The 17,344-nt window shown below is 39.7% G+C and overlaps 3 protein-coding genes across 6 annotated transcripts in view; 1 reads left to right on the top strand and 2 right to left on the bottom strand.

The window, feature by feature from the left end:
• Positions 1-338: 338 nt before the first annotated feature.
• On the bottom strand, positions 339-4,684 carry LOC148337402 (interferon regulatory factor 1-like). Its single transcript, XM_088295835.1, is given in 7 exon segments — positions 339-484; positions 1,431-1,524; positions 1,653-1,726; positions 1,805-1,945; positions 2,613-2,792; positions 3,483-3,582; positions 4,598-4,684. Coding segments are annotated over 7 exon segments (822 nt in total).
• A 1,088-nt stretch (positions 4,685-5,772) lies between these two features.
• il4r.2 (interleukin 4 receptor, tandem duplicate 2) lies at positions 5,773-11,753 on the bottom strand. Its single transcript, XM_088295834.1, has 9 exons — positions 11,547-11,753; positions 10,450-10,558; positions 10,226-10,374; positions 9,573-9,718; positions 9,310-9,487; positions 9,042-9,135; positions 8,879-8,954; positions 8,716-8,789; positions 5,773-8,131 (listed from the first exon to the last, which is right to left on the bottom strand). The coding sequence occupies exons 1-9, from the start codon at positions 11,602-11,604 to the stop codon at positions 6,139-6,141; spliced, it is 2,877 nt and encodes a 958-aa protein (XP_088151960.1). The 5' UTR covers positions 11,605-11,753; the 3' UTR covers positions 5,773-6,138.
• A 700-nt stretch (positions 11,754-12,453) lies between these two features.
• The window catches only part of smyd3 (SET and MYND domain containing 3), a 44,793-nt gene continuing 39,902 nt past the window's right edge, over positions 12,454-17,344 (top strand). For 2 of the 4 annotated variants that reach the window (XM_088297307.1, XM_088297306.1), the window contains exon 1: positions 12,454-12,688. In XM_088297307.1, coding sequence (XP_088153433.1) covers positions 12,528-12,688 — 161 coding nt within the window. In that variant the 5' untranslated portion in view covers positions 12,454-12,527. The remainder of the gene's footprint in view (positions 12,689-17,344) is intronic. The other 2 variants (XM_088297309.1, XM_088297308.1) reach the window with 1 other exon arrangement.

Below are 17,344 nucleotides of genomic sequence, written 5' to 3'. Positions count from 1 at the left end.
TTTATTATTATTTTATTAATTAAAAAACAAAAAAACACGTTAAAATTTGAAAAAAAATTTTTGTGGTATTGTCATACAAAGCTCACCAGAACTAAAAAACAAAAAAAATCTTGGTGATACACGCTTTTCACTGGACATATAATGTGTTAATGCCACATTTCTTGACAGTCCAAGTTCCACGAAATGAGATCTTTCCTCTTTGTTGCTGTAGGGAGTCCTTGACAAGAGTATGCAGCACTTAAGCATTTAGAAGTTACATGAGCTAAAGCGTGGCTTGGAACAAGATCTTTTGTCTCATCTTTTATTTCAGCGCGTTTGCGGGAAAGGAAAACATTTCATCAGGTATGTGACACGCTCATGCAGACACTTTGTTCCTGATGTTGCTACAACGTGAGGGTCTGCTGATGTAAGGATCCATCTGACGCCCCCAAAATTTCGTTGCTGTTGTCTATATGCAGTGAGAAGAGGCTGTCATCAACTGGACCTAAGGGAACACAACACGATAGTAACTGGACAGTATTGCGTAGACAGAATATGTAAAGCAGTGAGAATGCGAGCAACTTTATTCTCTTAACATTTTGAATATTATGACTTGTAAAATTGAGACTTCAGGCCTTGTTTTTGTGCCTAGTGCACGTCTCATGCAAATTCAGGTCCAACAGTGTTTGGTATTTTCCTAAAAACACAAAGTTGAAAATAGGCATTTGCGCCGTTGAGGGTGTGAACACGGCCGATTTGCTTCCCGGTTAATGGAAGAGGCTATGCTCATTCCTTTTAATTTCAACACAGGAGAGGCGCCCAGATGCGTGGCTGGAGTCCATGCAGGCATTTGACCTGTTCCAAGCAGACTTTATTTTACAGATCTGATGATTTTACAGATCTCTGCTGTGGAATGGGCCACCCAGATAGTTCGTCTCCATGTGTAAGCGTTCTTATGTTTTCTTGTAGCTTTATTCCTGTAAAATTCTGACTTTTTACATTACAATTTTTCTCATATAATTATTACTTTTTTCATATATTTCAACAGTATTCTAATACATTTAGAACTTTTCGTGCTATATTAGAATTATTCTCACACTTTTTTCATGTTATATATTACAACTTCATTTAAATGTGTGCATGACTTTTTTTTTAACTTTAACTTCATTCTCATAAAGTGATGAGGAATTTTCATCCGATATTACAACTTTTTACGTAAACCATCTTAACTGTCAAACTTATAACTTGATCCCAAATATTACAACTTTATAATTTGAAAATGTTCGCAAATGTAGAGCTTTTTAATGACAATTGTATAATATTTCAACCATATCAAAATTAAGAATTTATTTTCATCAAAATATCACTCCAGAGTACCTTACTTTTGGGCAATCGTAAATTCCCTACGATTCAACAAGCATGTATACACGATATGTATAGTGTGTCCCTACAGTGCCAGTGGTCCCAGAGAGGGTAAGCCCTCCATCCTCTATGAGGACAAGTGTCGTTGCACGGCTCAGCTGTGCTGTCGGAGTGACCGACCAGCTACAGAAAAACACAAAGATCAACATAAGGTCATCAAATCAACGATGAGGACACACACCATCCAAATCATTAGGTACATTCCTGAACTATTTCCCCAATATTTTGACCCTCTCATGTCGCCAAATAACCTTTTGAAGATCCGGAAGATTCTCCGATGAAAGTTGGGATCCGTCCTCGTGTGGCATGGCCTCCCATGACATGTCTGCACAATGACAAAAATACGGCAAGTCACACATTTTACAGTCGCAACGCAAAACATTTGTTGAAATGAACGGCTCACTCTGTGGAGGAATGTCGGGTGATGTGTCTTGAGTGCTTGAAGGGACACTGGGAGGTTGCCACGTCTGTGGCGACGGGTCAACCGGCGCAAGCGCTCTGATGCTCTGCTGCTTTTTGAAGCAATCACTCTGCATCCGGAGTCCTTGAAGAAGAGAAGGCGTTTGTGACGGAAGGTTTGTTACAGCCAATGTCATTTTTATTCGTTTGCATTTTTTTTTCCTCATAATATTCTGACATGCTACTGCCTTTCATGTAACATGACGATGTAGATCCAATTAAATGATTAATTTGTCACATGTAACACAATTTTCACCACTAGAGATAATATTCGAGATAATATAATTTTCCACCTTGTGTACAGTTTCTTTTCATCTAATATGTTTTTATGTCCATCTCAGTTTTATTTGTTTTCATTTTTAGTTAATCTTTTGGTATCATTTTATAGTATTTGCGTATTTCTCCTTTAACGTATCTTTTTGATAATACCACTGGTCAATAAATATTTACTACAATTTTTAATTAGGGATGCGAGTTAACATTTGCGGCTATTTTTTTTCCGCTGAGTACTAATCTGGCATTGTTTTTGTTTTTTATATTAATATTACTATTAATTCCAATATCGATCTGCATCTGAATCTGAATCTGGATCTGGATCTGGATCTGAATCTGAATCTGGATCTGGATCTGGATCTATGTAATATATTTATGAATATTTATCAATTTAGGGTTTGGTTCAGCAACAGGTGGATTTTTTTCCCCTTACTGTGCAAGTTTTTAGAACTTTAAAACCAAAACGTTGTTGCACTCACCTCTGTTGCGACGGTGTGTGGCAGGCACGGGGATCATCTTGTAGACTCTGTAAGCATCGCTGCCTCTCTTGTTGCTGCGGTCGCGTAGCTCACGTATGTCAGGGAGAGAGTTGAGGGCGCAGCGGAAGTTGGCCTTCCAAGTCTTTGGGTCGGCTTTGTTTTGGCCTGGACGGTATCGACCTGAAGTTAAACACGTCCTGGTCGGTTTGGCCTCAACTTTAGCATTAAGCTTTGTTATCCACTCATGATATATTTGGCTTAACATTAGATTGTGCATGTGTTCCTAATGTTTAGTCCGGTAAGGACAGTAGAGTTGACAGTGCAATCTGATCGCCTTCACTTGAATTGCGACCAAGGCCTTTTCGTGATGCAGCCAATTGCACATGAGCAAAGCGTGACAGAGGATCCGCTTCCTCCGCATGCTGCTCACGACATTAGATAAATACAATACGTTACGTGCGCTTGCAAAAGATTTTCCAATAAATTACTTTTCTACGGTGCCCTTGAGGTGATAATTAAAAACATAAAATAAAATGACTTCATTTCCCTCGCTAAGATTTACGTCCCCCCTTTAAGATTTGTGTTTCCTCTCAAAGTTCGAGTTCTTTTACAAAGATTGGGAGGTAACGCGTTTTTTACCAGAATATAAATGCTAGTTTCGTTAGCCCCCTTGACAGCTTTCGTTATATGTTAGCATTAAGTTAGCAAACGACTGCTCATATAGCTTAAAATATTTAATTGTCCAAATCGTCTTACCGCTAATATGAAAAATTTAGTTTCATGGGGGAAAAAAAGAGAATGATTAATCGCTTAATGCTTTTAGAACAATGCATTTATTCTGATTTGAATTTTGACATTAATGTGTCGTACCGGTGTGCTCGGCCCAACTTCTGAAGAGAGTGGCGTCTCGGTCGATACTCCAGCCGTGACGAGCCGCATGTTTCCACGGGATTTGGAAAACTCGCTCCGACTGGAGGCAAACATACACGGTAACACTGCTATTACGCAAAAAAATGTAATGTTGCACTTCTTGTGGAAAGCTGTTGATTTAGCATACCAGCAGATATATTTTATTCAAAAGTTTGATCGCAATCAGAAATTACAGTAAAATAACAAAAATCAAGGCAAAAAGCATCAATTCTTCCATACGTTTATGTAATATTTATTGTAGCTTCAGCTTTTGAGAAATTGCATAATATTACTTTCTTTCAAACTTCATTTGCAACTGTTCATTTACTCATATGACTTGTCTGGTAATATAAATTTTGTATGTAATACTATGATGTTTTCCTCATTACGATTTTGTTGTAAATCATATGTCATTTGGATTTTTTTTCTCTTAAATATATTACCTTTTGAGAGTTAGATTTTATGCAGTTATTTTACGACTTTTCTTCACATAAAATATAGTCTATGACTTTATTCTCATAACTTTAAGGCCTTTCGAATATAGCACTTTATTCGTGTCAAACTTTTGATTTTTTTCCACCACATATTCTTGTGACTTTTCATTAAAATAAAGATATTTTTGGTCGGAATAATTCTCAATCCAGTCTCATAATATATTACAATCATTTTCATGGTTACCTAAGTCATCTCTTAATGTTTTCTAAAATTACAAAAACAATATATTTTTTTAGCAACAAGCAATAATTTTATTAATTTTTGCTTCCTTCTTTTTAAGTTTTCTAAAATTAGGACTTTTTTCCTCATTAAAACACAGGAAAGGCTACAATTCTCTACAATAGTTTATATTTTTACTAATCACTTTATTAGGAACACTTTTTCATCCAATTGGATCCATTACAAGGATTCTATCAAACACCAGTCAGATTTGTACTAATTCAATTTTTTTCAAGTGTCCATGCTGTCCATGTCCATTAATTTATTTAGGCAGTATTTTGATTTTATTGTGCAAGTGTACCTACAAGTGTACCTAATGACTGTACATTGTATACTCGTAATTTTCGATGACGATGATCTACCTTGTTGATCCAGCAGACTCCCGGATACTTCCCAGACTCGATCTGATCCTCCAGCCACATCCTCAGTCTCAGGCGGCCGGGTTGCATGGTCAGTCCACGTTTCAGGTGTGTTGAGAAGAAAGTGCGTGTGTGGTGGTGTGTGCGGAATTTGATCTATAGTAAAATGTAGTCATTTTTTTTGGGAGGCTTGCAAAAAAATAAATAAATAAAGGCTCCTCTTGGAGTCTCCCCTAATCAGCCAATCGGCATCCTCGCCACTTTACTGTGTTCTTTAGTTACAAGTAGGGCAGGGCTTCATTGCCTTAAAAATAAAATCATCAATTTTTTTCCCACTAAAATACAGCTTATATCAACATTTAGACAAATGAGCATGACATTATTCCGAGCAAGATTTGCTTTAGTTCTTTGTCCTTCTGGGGTTTGCTTTATATTTGCTGACACCAAACAAGCTTTAGTGCAGTTATTTTTAAAGCATATGCACAGTTTATAAAACTACGTTGTTCTGCCTCCTGTTATTTTTGGTGTAATTCCACTGTCGGCCACTAGATGATCACGCACTATTATGGATAATCATTTCTGACTGACACTCATACAATGGTAATTTCAAAGCATGCTCACAGTCGCACATGATTTCATTAAATGCCATATTAATAATTAGCAATAAGAATTTTTTAATACCTAAATAAAAACAGTATTATTAATCCTGTAAGGAATTGTTGATCCAGTTCAAGTATTTGGATTTCATTAGATTCAGCCAATGTACCTTATGAAGTGTCCAAGAATTAATTTTTTTTAATTGCTGCATTCGTTCTCATCTTTAGGAACCACAGTAAAATTAAATCCAGCGGAAATTCAAGCACAAGCTACAATGATTAATGATTACTGACACGCCTGTGCATTATTAATTTGTTTTTAAGAACATGACTCTTTTGTTACGGAGAAGAAATGAGGAAGCAATTTCACAATGGTAGTTTTGGATAAAAGGTGTGGCTCGTTGCTCATTTCGTTTTGATGTGAAATATCTTTAAGAAGTCCCATTCAGCGGTCAAACCGAGATGTGCATGTTATGAATATAGAATATTAGGTTTGCGGGTTAGCTGGAGCCAATCCCATCTGAATTTGCATGAGAGGCATTGTACACTCTGGACTGTGAATCACAACATTTTTCTCCAAATTTGTCCAACTTTATTGGCAGATTTGTACTGTACAATCATAACCTATGAAAATAAATAAATATTTTTTTATAGACATGTCGATCAAGTCCAACTCAACGACACAGAAAGGCAATGGACGACAAGTGAAATCACATGAAAGAAGTTTAACTTGAACCTTTTTCTCTCTACCTGAGAGGTAGTAATTTCATTGACATTTAGTGGCTCATGTGTGAAGGAGGAGCCGCTACATTTCGGAGCAGATCTGGATAAAAAAAAATGCAGAATCAGGATTGTTTTGTATTCTTGGTGGAGGTTTGCACTCTACTAAGTCACATCATTTCAATGCCATGATAATAACATGATAATAAAGTACATCATAGTGACATTTCAAAAGCCTTCTCCAAGTCTTTGTTTCATGACCTCTTTATGTCCTGCCGACTCTATATCACACCGCTTCGATAAGGACGGAATCACTTTGTAGTGTTCATCCACTGGAAGATTGTCTGGTAAACTTTCCGTTGGGCACTCCCATTTAGTGACATCTTCGCCGGTATTTTTCAAAACCTTCACCCGGTCTTCATTGACGTCAGTTCTAGGGCCTGTACATTGTAGATCCGACTGCTTTTTTTCACCCTGAAACATTTTGTAGTTGTCATCAACTGTAAGACTGTCTTGTAAGATTGCAGGGATGCAAGTATCGACATCTTTTAATGGTGTTTCTAAAACTTTCCCTAATCCACAAAAGGCTAAATACTTATCAATGTGAAAATTTGGATTTGAGCTTTCAGCGATGCAGATTTTGCCTTCCATGGCATCCTCCAAGGAGTTTTCTAAAGACTTCTCCAAATCTTTTTCACTGTTCTGCTCTCCGAAGTGACGACTGGAGAGCTCGCTTAAATCACGACACACTTGGTAGTTGTCCTCCACTGGAAGACTGCCTTGTAGCTTTGCAGGAGCGCAGGTGTGACCTTGATCCCCTTTAATAGAATCTTCGAATAGATTTTCAACGTCCTTGACCAGATACTTTTTTTCAACACTTATTCTCTCTCCAACCTCAGCCTGATTATCAGAGAGTTCTCTTGAACCACAAAAGGCCCAGTTGTTCTCATCATTGGGAAAGCTGGCGTTTGATTTTTCAGGCGTGCAGGTATCCCCTTCAAAGGAATTTTCTAAAGTCTTCTTCAATTCGTCTTTGTTGCCACGGTTCTGGTGTCCGAAGTGACTATCAGAGAACTCCCTTCCACACCGCAACACTTGGTAGTTGTCATCTACCAGAAAACTGGAGTTTGAACTTGGCAGGATGCAAGTATGGCCTTTTGTGCCATCTTCTAAGGGCTTTGCTAAAACCTTGTCCTGGTTTTGTTGACCACCTTTCTCCGCTTCAAACTGACTTTCAGACAGCTCCCTTAAACCTCGAAACACTTGGTAGTTGTTATCAACAAGACAATTCAAGTTTGAGCATGTAGGGACGCAGATCTCACTCTTAGGGACTTTTTCGAAGGAGTTTTTGAAAACCTTGTCCATGGGGTTCGAGCTTGCCGGTACGCCGGTAGTGGCATCTTCAGAGGAATTTTCTAAAACCTTGGCCAAGTCTTGTTTTTTACAATTTTTCTGCTCTTCAAATGGTCTATCGGCGAGCTCCTTTAAACTTTGAAACGCTTGGTAGCTAGCATCCACTGGAAAATTGCTGTGTAAACTTGCAGGGCTGCAGATGAGACCCTCCCCCCGGTTCGTGGCATCTTCCCCCTTGACACAAACCCCACTAAACATCTCTTGGCAGCACTCATGTCCTGCTTCCATTCTGGATTCAACATCTCCTGACAGGCTTGTCTTGCTGAAGCTGTGTGACGGGTCAGAGTTTTCACCAATTGAGAAACTCCCGGAGTCTCTGCTTGCCTGCTTCTGCGACGAGGCACTCAGTGTGTAGGAAGACACCCACGTTGGGAACATGTTTTCTTCACAAGATGATCCTCGCTTGTCATCAGAGGTCGACCCGCGGCCTGTGTCTTGGTGTCCGCATTGGAATTTTATTTGAGGCTGAGTTTGACTTTTTAAAGCGTCGGGCATGACATGAACTGGACAGCTCGGCCTGATAAAGGAGTATGTGATTGCACTTTCCAATCCCAAGTGTTGCTCGCTATCGCGGGGACTGGGGTCAGTGGACAAGACAACGGTGGGTTTGCTGGACTCCTTCAGAAGATGGTTGGTTGAAGCTGCCGCCGGGACGATGTTCATTAAGGCTTTGCTGAGCGCCCCTTGGACACCTGCAATGATGTCTGCAGCCTCTGTACAAGCGTAACTGAGAGAAGGCGGACCGCTGCTGATTCCGCTGCTTTGAAGTAGACTCTCGGTGCTGCTGTCAATTAGGGAGCCTTTTGACCTGCAACAAAATGACCGGGGGTTACAGAAAACACACTTAACATTAAATCAAAGGTTTGAGTACGTCAGTGGTGGACCATCGAGGCATTTAAGGCCTTCTCTGTTGGCCTAACATAATCAAGAAAAAAAAATTATCATATTCTTCTCATTGATGTCATATGATATCCTAGTGTTGTATTTTTAGGTGAGAGTTTTTATCCAATCAGAATTCAGCTAGCTCGTGTTGCAAGGCAGATTTCACAATACAAGTAGCACGCATTATTCGTTCGAGGACTCACAATGCTAGACTGTTCATAACTCATTCAATCCATAAAACATACATGTACCTTTTCAAAAACGCAGTCCCCACCTCCCAAAGACGTATTTATACGTCTTAGTTTTTTTGGGCGTCATAGCTCTGTGTTTGTATAGCATTAGAACAGAATATTCTGTTAGCCTCGCAAAATTTGTCCAAATCCAGAAACACACTGGGATTGAGGGGTTTCCTCTCGTGAAAATGGCTACGATTAAATGAGTTAAGACTTTCCGAGGCATTTTTGCGATGTTAAACCAAGAGCCCTTTGAATTGAAACTTTTGTCACTAACCATGGTTTGAGGTCATCTGGGGTGAGGTTCTCGACATATACTGATGAGATAATGGGGGGTGTAGGCTTCAAAACCTGCAACGAGGGAAAGAAATTACACAAATCTGCATCCACTTTTTGACTCTTTAAAATGAAACTTAATGAAGACACATCCAGTTTCTCACCTCTTCCTTCGTCGGATATATATTGAGAAGTTTGGAATGTTGACTGCTGACTGAGTCCCAATACTTGGCTCTACACCTAAAATCAAAGGACAACATGCATGAACACACGAACAAAATCTGCAGCGTACAGCGGAGGAAAAAATAAGTCTTTGTTGTGACTTACTTCACATAGCAGACGTATGCCACGCTGGTGATGGTGATGCCGAGTAGACTGAGGCTAATGATGAGGGTCAGTAAGAGGCTCTCTCGTGACGCTGCTGTTAATGTTAAAAAATACAATGTCAATTTTGTTTCCTTGTCACACCAAAACAACAAAATACACCGCAACATCCCAGATTCCGGATTCGCAGGGGCGCTATTTCGCGGTTTTGTTCAAACATTTTTGAACAATCATTGGACTTTGACATTATCCAAAGCGGGTCAGGACTTACGCGTTGTGAATTCGTACTCGTCGCTGCGGTCACTTGGCTGGCCTTCCCAAGGCAGGAGGTTCTGCACTGTGACAACGTAGGTCGTACTTGGCTCCAGGTGTGCTCCGAGTATTTCTGCGGTATAACACAAATAGCACAGCTGCTCTTCCACTTGTGGTGCTTTGACGACTTTGGCCATCTGACAAATGAAAACATGGTCAAAATATATATTTTTTTAATCTCCAAGGACAATCTGAAGTGAACAAATGAGTGCTTTTCCTTACCTCTTGTGTTTCTCCTTTTTTGCGGTAAGTCAGATGTGTGCTTATTTTTTCTCTTATACTGTTTTTGTTTATGTTTGTCCTCCAAATGACTTGAAAATTCCCGTTTGTTTCATTCACCGAGACGATGGTTGGGGTTTGGGGTTTGACTGCAGAGGAACAGTGAGGAAGAATAAACCGTACATAAATATTTAGACAAAGAAAAACAATTGAAACAGCATAGAAAATGGACTGATTGTTGCAAAACGTTTGTCAACAAATCGATTCAATCGTGTTTTCTTTGGTGATATGTGTATTCTTATTATCTTCTTACTGTTTACTAGTGATGGGGAAATGAAGCTTGAAATTTGCTTCATGAACCAGTTGTTGTATTTTTGAGTCCTCTAGATGGCACTGTTGGTTTAAAAAAATGGCAAGTCAGTGTGCTTTCAGCCCAATGTTGAACAGACAGTGCCATCTACTGGAGTCCAAAAATACTACAACTGGTTCATGAAGCAGATTGGAAGCTTCGTTTATCCATTACTGCCGTTTACTTATTTGACCGTGACGAATGTTACGTGTAACAGTGCCGGTACACTTCATACAGATTTTATGATATGTTCAACAATGTATTTTCTACTGTGAATGGAAGACAGTTTGTAATGTGCTGAACTCACAGCTGTATTTCACGCTTATGTTTTTGGATTCCACATATTCGCTACCTCTCCGGACAAATGCCGTATGATTCTCATCGAGTATGAGAAGCATACGGATGGAGCAACAGCATTTTCCGCTTGCACACGGCGCGGGAAGACAGTAGGTCTCACTGTGGAAGGAAAAATAAAATGAATTATCAATAAACATTTTTTTTAATTTAATTTTATTTTTTTACAGGACTTACCCATACCCATCGAGGCTCTGCAGAGTCACATTGTAGTCGGTGCAGTTTGATGCATCAAAGTGACAAGACATCCGATATTCATAGTCATTGGTGCAATCGAGATTCACTCCTGTTACAGCAGATTGACAACGAAAGAGGGTTATTACATTTTTACAATTTCAACGGGAGCTACGGGTTGATGACATCGTGGGGTGAACCTAACCTTGCTCTAATTAGTTTTTTATTTGTCGCTTGTGTCTTCGGACTGAACTTAAATGCACAAATAACATTTATTTATACATATGTGACTTTTGACAAAATATGTTACAGTATATCTCCATCATGTAGTTCATCAACCTGTGACATTAAATATTCCAGTCTATCGACATGAGGGGTCACCAACGTTGTGCGTATGGACACCAGGTCGCCTATCAAGACCACAAGCCTGTCCTAAAAATAGCTCCCTCGTAAAGTAATAGTAATTGTGATTGATTTTCTCAGAATGTCGTAGAAGTGATCATGTAGACCCTGGTAGAGCTTTATAGAAATAAAGTGTTGCATGTTGATATTTACCTGTTTGTTTCCTAACTGTGAGGAACCATAAACATGACCGGAGTCTTCACTGGATGTAATTAACCATTAATGACCATGTAATAACATTAACGGTAAATTGAGCAAATCTATTTCAGAAATATGTATCAAAGTGGTAGCCCTTCGCACAAATCAGTATCAGTAGCTCAGTTTTAAAAAGCTTGGCCGACCCTCCGTCTACATGGGACAGTAATATCTGTACATGCATGAGTCCACATTGTACTGTATGTTATAAATCTATCTAAATTTAACTTGCAGTATGTCAATTTGGGACAATACATTAGGTCCACATATTTTTTGCAATACATAGTTGTCAACATTTGACAGCACGTTGCAGTCTACCTGCATGTTTTCTACATAAATGTCACTTGTATTCACGTGACAGTACCTGTTGCAGTCATGTTATGCTGCCCACGCGAATGACAGGCTGTTAGGTTCCAATCTAACTCCATTTTACGTTGTCAACAGGCGGCAGTAACAAGTATGTATATGTTAGTAATGTTATGTCAGCATATTTGCGAACGTACCAGACAGAGCCGCAGAAGTGGCGATGTTTCCTACAACAACAAGGACGACGAACATCATCCTCAAAAAATAAATATAAGACCGATCTTCTATCCAAGCAGTCCAGTTGGACTCCGTACGTACAGAAAATTATTGAAAAGTACGATGTGATCCAGATCGAGTAATGCTGCGGGAATGTCTGCTGTCTGTCGCAGTAAGAGCAGCAGACTTCCTCATTTGGGAAAGTCTTACGGGAATGGCGTGCGTTTATTCCAGTGAAGTGTCACTCCCATTTCCTCTAAACTAAACTACAATGAACTTGGATGGCCACTGCATTCGGTTGGCCGTGTGCACCTCAACATGATTTTTGAGATACGTTTTGGACTGAATAAAACTTAATTTACTTTTGTGCTTGTCGTGTGATGTTCAGCGGTGTAATAATAATAGTAATAATAATAATGACAATGCTCATAATTATGCAATGTAATATTAATAAATAATAATAATTATTATTGCTGTTGGTGTTATCATTATTAATGTTATTTGACATGATTAAACGAGTCTAATAATAACCACTGCACGTTCGCGTGACTGTTGCTCAAAGTTCTCCGGTAAAACCACTTTCAGTTTTTGTGTTGTTCCCTGCCTGGATGTTCCTGGAATAAAATTGTTCCTATGTGTCTTTAATATCCATCCATTTTCTGTACCGCTTCTCCTCACAAGGGTCGCGGGGAAGCTTTTCTCTGTTGTTTCGTTTCTGTCCCAAATGACGACTTGCACTTAAAGATTTCTCGAGATTTGCATACAAGTTTTAATAATAATGGCAATAGCAAAAGTTATCCGAAAGTGAACCATAACTTTCATACGTTTTATGAAAGTAGAATAGAATATATTGAACTCAGAGTACAAGTAGTTTGGGATGACGCGACGCGACGCACAATGACGTAATGACGCAGCCAGCGTGCATACGTAAACAAGTCCACTGACGCGGGATTCCAAACGTTATGGCGCCCATGTTGGAGCGGTTCGTGAGCCCGGGCAAAGGTAATGGCTTGCGGGCGGTGACAGCAATTAAAAGCGGGAAGTTGCTCTTCTCTTCCGATCCGCTGGCGAGCTGTGTGTCGACAAAAGTGGCCAAAGATGTGTGCCACCGCTGCTTCGCGAGGTAAGAGACGTTCATTGTCCTGGTGATTGAAGCCCACGTGTCTTAAACATAAAAAAACAATTAGTGTTGTAATTTGTATGTTTTCGAGCCGGTGTCTTGTGCGGTTAGTGTTTATACAAGTCAACATGTAGTCACTTCCTGCATCTGTCAGTTTATGGCCTCTAGAGGGCGCCGTAACACCACTCATCATTCAAGGGCATTCTGCAGGTTTGTTTGTTGGAGCCATAGAGCAAAATACCCACTAGATATAACCTTGTGTGGTTGAAGACGTGCAAACATAGCCGCCATCTTTAACCGGGAGTCTCTGGCCACCTATTCCATTTACTTGTATTTCCATAATAACTCGTCGAATTTGCCGATTTTTTACCCGGAATTGTTTGTTCCAAACATTGGGCATGCATTTATGATACAAGACACGTGGGTAATTTTATAATCGGGGCTTTCTTTTTTAAACCAACCCTGCCATTTTCCCATCACCACTGCACATTGCTCCAATTTTCACTTCATCTCCATCTAGAATTTAAGATATCTATGGTTTGAGCAGGCTTTTGGATCGAAATAAAACTATTTCCAACATCGGAAGATGGTGTACAGTAGGGTTTTCCCCTACTTTTATAAAGGCACATAATGTGCACTAGAAACATTTCACAAAACAACACCAAACCAAAATGTCCCGAAAAGTACACATACTGACATGATTATCTCATCTCGACTTACAGCTGTATAAATGACAACAGTTAACACAAGTTAAATTCACCTTCTGCAATCTAGCAGAAGAGCATTTAATTGTTTTCTCTGCCACGATCCGTCACTGGCAAAGATGAACAAAGATACATAATAGTTGGGCCTTTGTTGGTTTTGAGAAAATGCTTACATTTGGCCTTATTGTGGTAATAATGGAGGAAACATTTAAATAATACGCACACGCACTACAACTATTGATTACAAGCCTTAACATTAATTCTTGACATTTACTTAATATGAAATAACAAATTAACCCTCTCACGTTTTAAGGTAGAGTATAAACAAGCAAAAATCATGAATTACACCTTCACTGACTTCCATTATACTTTGCGTGTGTGTGTGTGTGTGTGTGCGTGCGTGTGTGTGTGTGTTTTGGCCATGAGACAAGTTCAGGGGGGTGTTTATGTTACTGAGATGGTGAATAAGTGGCATGAGTACGGCTGCCTGGATGTCACCACCTATTAAGGCCGAGTTATGCATTGATTTAATCCTAGTGAGAGATTTGTAAATCTGAGCTGCTGTCACCAAACAGCTGTGAAAGGAACACACACACACACACACACATAGCTGAAGGCAAGGATTGGCCTTAAAGAAGAAAAGTGTTTGTTGTCCTGTTTTCATGAAACCATCATTAAAGTCTCAACATGACAGAATGATGTGTGTGCACAATTATTTGTGCGACTGTGTCTCACTGCACCAACAGAGATACTTCTTGTGTGTGTGTGTGTGTGTGTGTGTGTTCAGGTGGAAGTGTGGGGCATCAAAGCTCTTGCTAATTACAGGCCTCGAAGGCTTGAATGTAAAGTAATGAGTGATGAATACTGAGAAATGACACACACACACACAGACACACACTCAAATGATGGTTAGAGCCCAAGGTCAACTATTTGAGCTTTGATCAGAGTGTTGAGGAGGGATCATCTTGGAAATAAACCGAGGAAGTGGTTCTGAGCTTTATTGGTCCAATTCCAAAGAACAGTATAAAGTACCCTTAATGATCAACTGTAAAATCTTCAGTACGATGGAGTGGACGCTTAAGTCTATAATTAGCCTAGAGGGATCTTATACTTTTTTGAGTTTGGGATGAAGCGGGAGTATCCAGAGAAAAACCACGAAAGCACAGGGAGGACATGAAAAATGTACAGAAATGCCAAAGCCAAGATTCAAACCAAAAGAAGAAAAAAAAATACAGAAAATGTGATTTTGTATGTGTGTGTTAATACTAGTGATGGAAAAATGAAGCTTCAAATGTGCTTCATGAACCAGCTGTTGTATTTTTGAGTCCTCTAGATGGCACTGTTGGTTTTATAAAGGGTTTAAAAAATGGCAATTCAGTGTGCTTTTAGCCCAATGTTGAACAGACCTGTCTACAGAATCTACAGGAGTCCAAAAATCCTACAACTGGTTCATGAAGCAGATTTGAAGCTTCATTTACCCATCAACTAGTTAGTACTATATTCAGGGAAGCTCGTGACTTATTTCTGATACATGGCATACGATCTCCCAGTGTCTGTTCATTTCAAGCTAATAAGAATCTGTTGTCATCCCAAATTGTGTCTTTTTAAATACAAAGCTATCGCTTGCTCCTCCAGCCATCTCTGTGGTATGTTCAGCGTTTGGTTTGAACACATTTAGCAGTGAGCCGATATTACAAAGGAGATCTAAAGTGTATACAACTGTTGCCACATTCAATCGATCAAGATGGCCCGCCCGTCTTCCTCCCCTTGCTCGCCTCGCCGGCGGTTCCGGAATGTGTGCTTTTTCTCACTCCCTCTCTTGCAACGAGGGTATGATGTCAGGCACTCTGTCAAAAAGCTTTGTGGGAACATTTATCCTAATACTGCCGTTATTTTGCTTGTCATTATTTATCATTTTAGAATTGGTTGGATTTGATGCTTTCCTGACCTCAGTTGTGTATTTTTTTTTTTAGTTGAGTTGAGCGTGTAAAAAGAAGCCGTGAAAGCCTTTTTCATTCACACGGACCTGCTTATACTGCGACAGAGCAAACAACTCTCTTTGATTGCAGTTGGATGGCACGAGTAGTTAAAAGGGACGTCATTCCATCTGATTGCAAATGTATTTGAAAGAATTTAACGCTACCAATGTGATCGCTATGCGCAGCATTTGACGAGTGACCGGAAGTTAGCTCGCCGCCGTACCCCGAATGCGGAAATGTTGCGTGCCATTCCACGCCCCAACTGGGTGTCTCCTTATGGTTGTGGGATTTAAACGCACATCTGCAGATATCTGGAGTCACTGCCAGTTTGAGAACATAGATTCCACATTAAGTGACCTTTAGTGACCGCTTAACTGTGACTATCCTAGTGAGAATTAGCAGTTCGGGAAAATTGTCTGCTTTTGTTGTCGTTGTTTCTCCCTCCAATACTTTGATAAAACGACACTAGCAAATCATCTTTTCTTTGCCAAAAATGCTTGGCACATTTTCAATTGTTTTTAAATTGCTGGCAACATGAAAGCACATCTTTGGAGCCACATGTTGCAAAGCTAGGCGCAGGACCGATAATGTAGTGATGCAGCACTTAAACCGGCCGGCTGCCAGCGATGGTCAATGATATCAACGTCACCATTTGCAGCATGTTTCTATGTGTAAGATTTAAAAAAAAAACAAAAAAAAAAAACCTTAATTAATTATTTAAACCAGAGCATCTTATGCATGCTTTTTGTGCATACAACTTAGTGCATTTCCTTTATTTTCTTAAGCATGTTATATGCAGCCCATCAGTCCCCCCCCACTTCCGATAAGTGTGTGGATGCCGTGCTCACATGAAGCATACAGATTGCCGCTTTAGATGCACACTGTCGGCTAGCTTGCAGGAAAAGATGAAAGGAGGGAAATGCAGGTTAGCACTTTGCCTTCTCGGCTCCCCCCCCCCACCCCCCGTCCCTCATCGCCTCGTCTCGATTTATTCTCCCATCTGCTTCTTCTGGCTTTCCCTCGCTCTCGAGCTGCCTTCTCTCCTCATATTCCTCCCACTCATCTGTCCATCTTTCGCGTGTATTTCCCCCATTTTCTACTTGTTTTCTTAAACAAAGGCCTATTCTTCATGTAGATTGTTTGTCCTCCGCTTTTTGCAACTTTTCTTATCTCTTGCACTTTCTCACAGACAGACACACACAGTATATCAGTGCAGCCTCCTCCCAATTTCACCAATTTGCATTTCTTCCCATGGCTCCTGCAACACCTCGACTGAGAGACGAACATCTTCGTCGGTCAGGAAGGAGCTAAATTTCTGGAGCGTTTTCACCACATGCATACGTGGATGTGTGTATTATATTTCAAACTCAAATAATCTGAACCATTTATTATTAAGATGTTTAATAAGTCAGAATGATTTTTTTTGGATCACAGTTTGTTGTATAGTTACAGTGTAAACTTTTAATAGAGGCAATTCGAACTCTGATAATAGATTACATTCGATTAGATCATCTGTATCAGATCCACAAAATGGGGAAATGTGCAACAGTGGGAGTTGAGCTGAATTTCAAACAACGACCTTAATGTTGTGTGTTGTATTCTAGAGGGAGTCGTTTCATTCATTCTTGCTTTCTGACTTCTTGTAGTGCAACACGAAATATAACGTGCTGTATTAACAAGAAATATAATGGTAACTGACCGACGTGCCTGCAGATGGCTCTCTGTTGACATTGTAGGCTTTTCTGTGCATCTGCGTTCGAATGCTACTTTTGACTGTCGTTTAGCATTACTCGCTAATGAATATCAGAATCAGAATCGTTTTTACTGGCCAAGGACATTAAAACTAGGTCCCGATTTTTTTTCTTTTTTTAATTTTTTTTTTTTTTTTAGGCTGATGCAGATTCCGATATTTGTGATTCTGATAACCGATTCATTGACCGATTAATTAACACCATTTATGATAAATAAAATAACGT

The sequence above is a fragment of the Idiotropiscis lumnitzeri genome, chromosome 5, assembly GCF_059441095.1.
Source record: "Idiotropiscis lumnitzeri isolate Australia: NSW breed Sydney's pygmy pipehorse chromosome 5, RoL_Ilum_1.0, whole genome shotgun sequence".
NCBI lineage: Eukaryota > Metazoa > Chordata > Actinopteri > Syngnathiformes > Syngnathidae > Idiotropiscis > Idiotropiscis lumnitzeri.
Note: the sequence above shows the minus strand (reverse complement) of the source record. Positions and strands in the feature narration are given on the sequence as shown.

What these genes read in the sequence shown, in the direction of transcription:
- il4r.2 (XM_088295834.1), bottom strand. Translation starts at nt 11,604, where the DNA reads ATGATGTTCGTCGTCCTTGTTGTTGTAGGAAACATCGCCACTTCTGCG. An exon ending in AAAAAGGAGAAACACAAGAG is followed by an intron (nt 9,488 to 9,572) that starts GTAAGGAAAAGC and finishes TTCATTTGTCAG; the next exon opens with ATGGCCAAAGTCGTCAAAGC. An exon ending in GCATACGTCTGCTATGTGAA is followed by an intron (nt 8,955 to 9,041) that starts GTAAGTCACAAC and finishes CTTTGATTTTAG; the next exon opens with GTGTAGAGCCAAGTATTGGG.